The 3,330-nt window shown below is 46.0% G+C and overlaps 1 protein-coding gene across 1 annotated transcript in view; it reads right to left on the reverse strand.

The window, feature by feature from the left end:
- The window catches only part of LOC103198884 (zinc finger protein 229-like), an 8,487-nt gene extending 7,603 nt beyond the window's left edge, over window positions 1-884 (reverse strand). Inside the window, exons 1-2 of the mRNA XM_007943091.1 lie at window positions 851-884; window positions 594-652 (exon numbers count right to left, since the gene is read on the reverse strand). Coding sequence (XP_007941282.1) covers window positions 594-652; window positions 851-884 — 93 coding nt within the window. The remainder of the gene's footprint in view (window positions 1-593; window positions 653-850) is intronic.
- Between the last annotated feature and the right edge of the window lie 2,446 nt (window positions 885-3,330).

Genomic DNA, 3,330 nt, shown 5'->3' on the forward strand with positions numbered 1-3,330 from the left:
AAAAAAATATATATATATATATATATATATATATATATATATAAAGAACCCTGGGCCCCACAGCTCAGGTGAGCTTCCTTGGTTGTCTATACTTCATGCATGTTGTCACATCATTGCTGGGGGATTTAATTCAGCACTGTCAGCAAGACTCCACTGGGAGCAGACAACTGGAAGCTTGTGTCCATTTTATCCTGAACTTTGCCCTATGTGACCTTTCCTGTTGCTGACTTTAATCTCTATCCTTTTGCTGTAGTAAATCATATTCTTATGTTTTTGAGTCCAATAGCTCTGCTGGGATCTGTGAGTCCTTCTGGCGAGTCACTGAACCTGAGGGTGGTCTTAGGGACCCCTGAAAACAGTCATACTGACTTGGGTTCAAATCCAGGATTCACTACTCATTTCCTCATTTCTCAAATAGGATCAGACCCCCATCTCACATGGCTATTTTGTGGATAATAAGTGCAATGAATAATGGAATGTATTCACACACTACATCTTCATTTCCTTTCCTTTGATGAAGTAAAGGAGATATGTCTACTCTCTGGTGCCCAAAGTGGTATTCCTGGAGAAAAAAAAAAAAAAATCCAACCCACCTGAAACTTGGTCTTGTCATCTCCTTCCTGGGCAGGGGCTGAGTCCTGAGAGTAAATCACTGCAGGAGAGAAAGAAGCCATGAGGAAGAGGAGGTACCTTCTCTGAGCTCATAGACCACTGGCCTGAAACTCAGGAAAGGGTACAGCTTTCCATACTGGTTTCCTCACACCTAAAGCAATTCCTTATTCACCAACTGTTTCCCTCTCCACATGCAGCTGGGATTCTCTCTGACCCCACAGCCTCCATTAACTCTCACCTCTCTCCTCATGTCTTGAGGTCGAAGTCTCCATGCTCTCGTCTCCTGGGCTTTCTGAAAACAGCAGCGGTTTTGCCTATTCTCTGATCTTCCTGAGCTGGAGAAGCAAAAAGACAAAAGGCTTCTTCATTTTTGAGATTCTCCAAGCTCTGGCAAGGTGTGTCAGATGGATACCTGTGGTCAGAAGTACCTGCCTCCCCCTTGACTCCCCAGAATCTGATATGATGGGACCTATTAACTCAGGGAACTTCAGCTTATCTGCATCCTTTCTTCTGGGCTCCAAAGCTCTCATCTCCAGGAAGAATTACAGCCTCTGGATGCTACTTATTCAGTGGACATTTAGGAAGAAGCTGTTTTAATAGTCCCTGCTCTGGAAAGGCACACAGTGTAGAGCCAGTAACAGTGCAGGTGGGGAGATGGTCTAAGATGGCAGCACAGCTAGACACCTCATAATGTCCCTCTTACAAAAGAGACCCAAGAAAACAAGTAAACTGGATATAGCTGACAACTTTGGAACCAAAAACATCTAAGGTAAGGCTGAAGAAATGGACTGAGTGCTAAGTGGAAGTAAAAACGATACAAAAACTGGACACAAAGAACTATGGATCACCAGTGCTCTGCCAAACAAACCTGCACAGTACAACCATATTAAGAAAAAGAAGGCAGTGTTCCCAGGTGAATCCCTGTCACCCAATGCAGCCAAGCAGGAGCGCCTATGCCTTTATGTCTAGAGGCAGGGCGCAGTGCTTTCTGCCCTGAAAAAGTTAAGTGCACTGACCTCACCCACTGTGTCTCCTCCAGCCCTCCATGGTGGAGGCCTGTGGACTTGCAGTACCCCCTCTGCCCCTACTCCATCCCTCCCCCTCTGTATGCGATCACATTCTGGTGGCAACCATCAGTTCCCTGTCTCCAAAGCCAGGGGCCTACAGACCAGCTGCACCTGCCCCTTCACTTAGTCACTCATACCAGGGTCCCACAGACCTGCAGGGCCAGCCTATCTGCCTAGCCATCAGTGCCAGGTCCCATGAAAGGGTAGTGCCCGCTTCTCCACCTACTTACCTGCCCGGGAACTTGTGAAATGGCAGAATCCCCTCTCTACCCACTCACATGCATTAGGAGCCCGTGGTCCAGTGGCACCCCCTTATACCCATCCACCCACACTTGGGGCCCACAGACCAATATCACCCATTCCTGAGCCAGCCAACCACATAGGGCCCATGGATTGGCAACATCCACTCCTCCACCTTGCTGTTGACACCAGGGACCAAGGGACTGGTAGCAACCCCTATTCCACCCAGCTAACTGTGGCAGGGGCTTGAGGACCAGTGGCCTACACTTCTATGCCCAGTCATCTGCACTGGGGCACTTGCTGCTCTGCCCCGCCACTGGTACTAGGGGCCCAAAGACAGTGGCACCTCCTACTCCCTCTAGCCACCTGTACTGGGGACCAAAAGATGGGTGGCACACTCTCCTCTGGATCATTGACTAAAGCAAATGGGTAGCCCTCCTGTTGAGCACCTGTGGACTGGCAACCACAACCATACCTTGCCCCCCATGCTACCTGCCCTGCAACTGGAGGCTCGTGCCCACGCAGACCACTCACACAGCCCTGCCCATCTGAGATGTTGGTCAGAGTTTCCGTACTACTCACTTGGTGAACAAAGATCCAGGCACCCTCACTTCAACCACATGGCAACCAGAAGTGCACAAACAACACTCAACCCAGTGACCAGTGAGAATGTTCTCTGCTCTCACACCCAGGTGCCCAGCTGGATGGATAAATCACCTCATAAGCAACACCAGCTACATCCTCAGCTGCTCGACAAGATCAGCAAACAGAGACCATGTTCATATCCCCAGTGACTGCCACACCTACCCAGACATAGGTGGTTAGAGCTCTATGTGGACAGACTAGCATGAATGTTCCATCTAGTCAGATATATTAAAAAATCAGGATGCAGCAAACAAAACGAAAAAATGAATATAGTAACACTTTTATGCCTTGGAGGCAAGGAACAATATCAAATCACATAAAGAAGCAGGACAAGATGGTTCCAGCAAGTGACCAAAATAAAGGATGAAAAAACTCCCAGAAGAAGAAATGATAATGGAACTACTTGATAAGGAATTAAAAAGACTAATATGTAAGTTTGTCTCTAAGAGATCAAGGTGATCACAGACAAAACCAAGGAAAACATAAAGAAAGCAACAGAAGAATCCAGGAAAATAATACAAGAAAAAAATGACAAAACAGACAATTAGAAACTATACAAAAACAACAACTGGAGATCCAAAAGATGAATAATAAAATTTTAGAAATAGACACCTCAATATAAGGACACAGGAGCAAAATTCAAACAATGTAAGACGGAATCAACAAAATAAAGGACAAATTCCTTGACACAAATTATTTGTTTAATGAAAAATAAGGAAAAAAAAAAAAAAAAGAATGAAGAAAACCTAAGATTTATGTGGACACT

This window comes from Orycteropus afer, unplaced genomic scaffold (genome assembly GCF_000298275.1).
Source record: "Orycteropus afer afer isolate SDZICR_OR568_19922 unplaced genomic scaffold, OryAfe1.0 scaffold00099, whole genome shotgun sequence".
NCBI classification, from domain to species: domain Eukaryota; kingdom Metazoa; phylum Chordata; class Mammalia; order Tubulidentata; family Orycteropodidae; genus Orycteropus; species Orycteropus afer.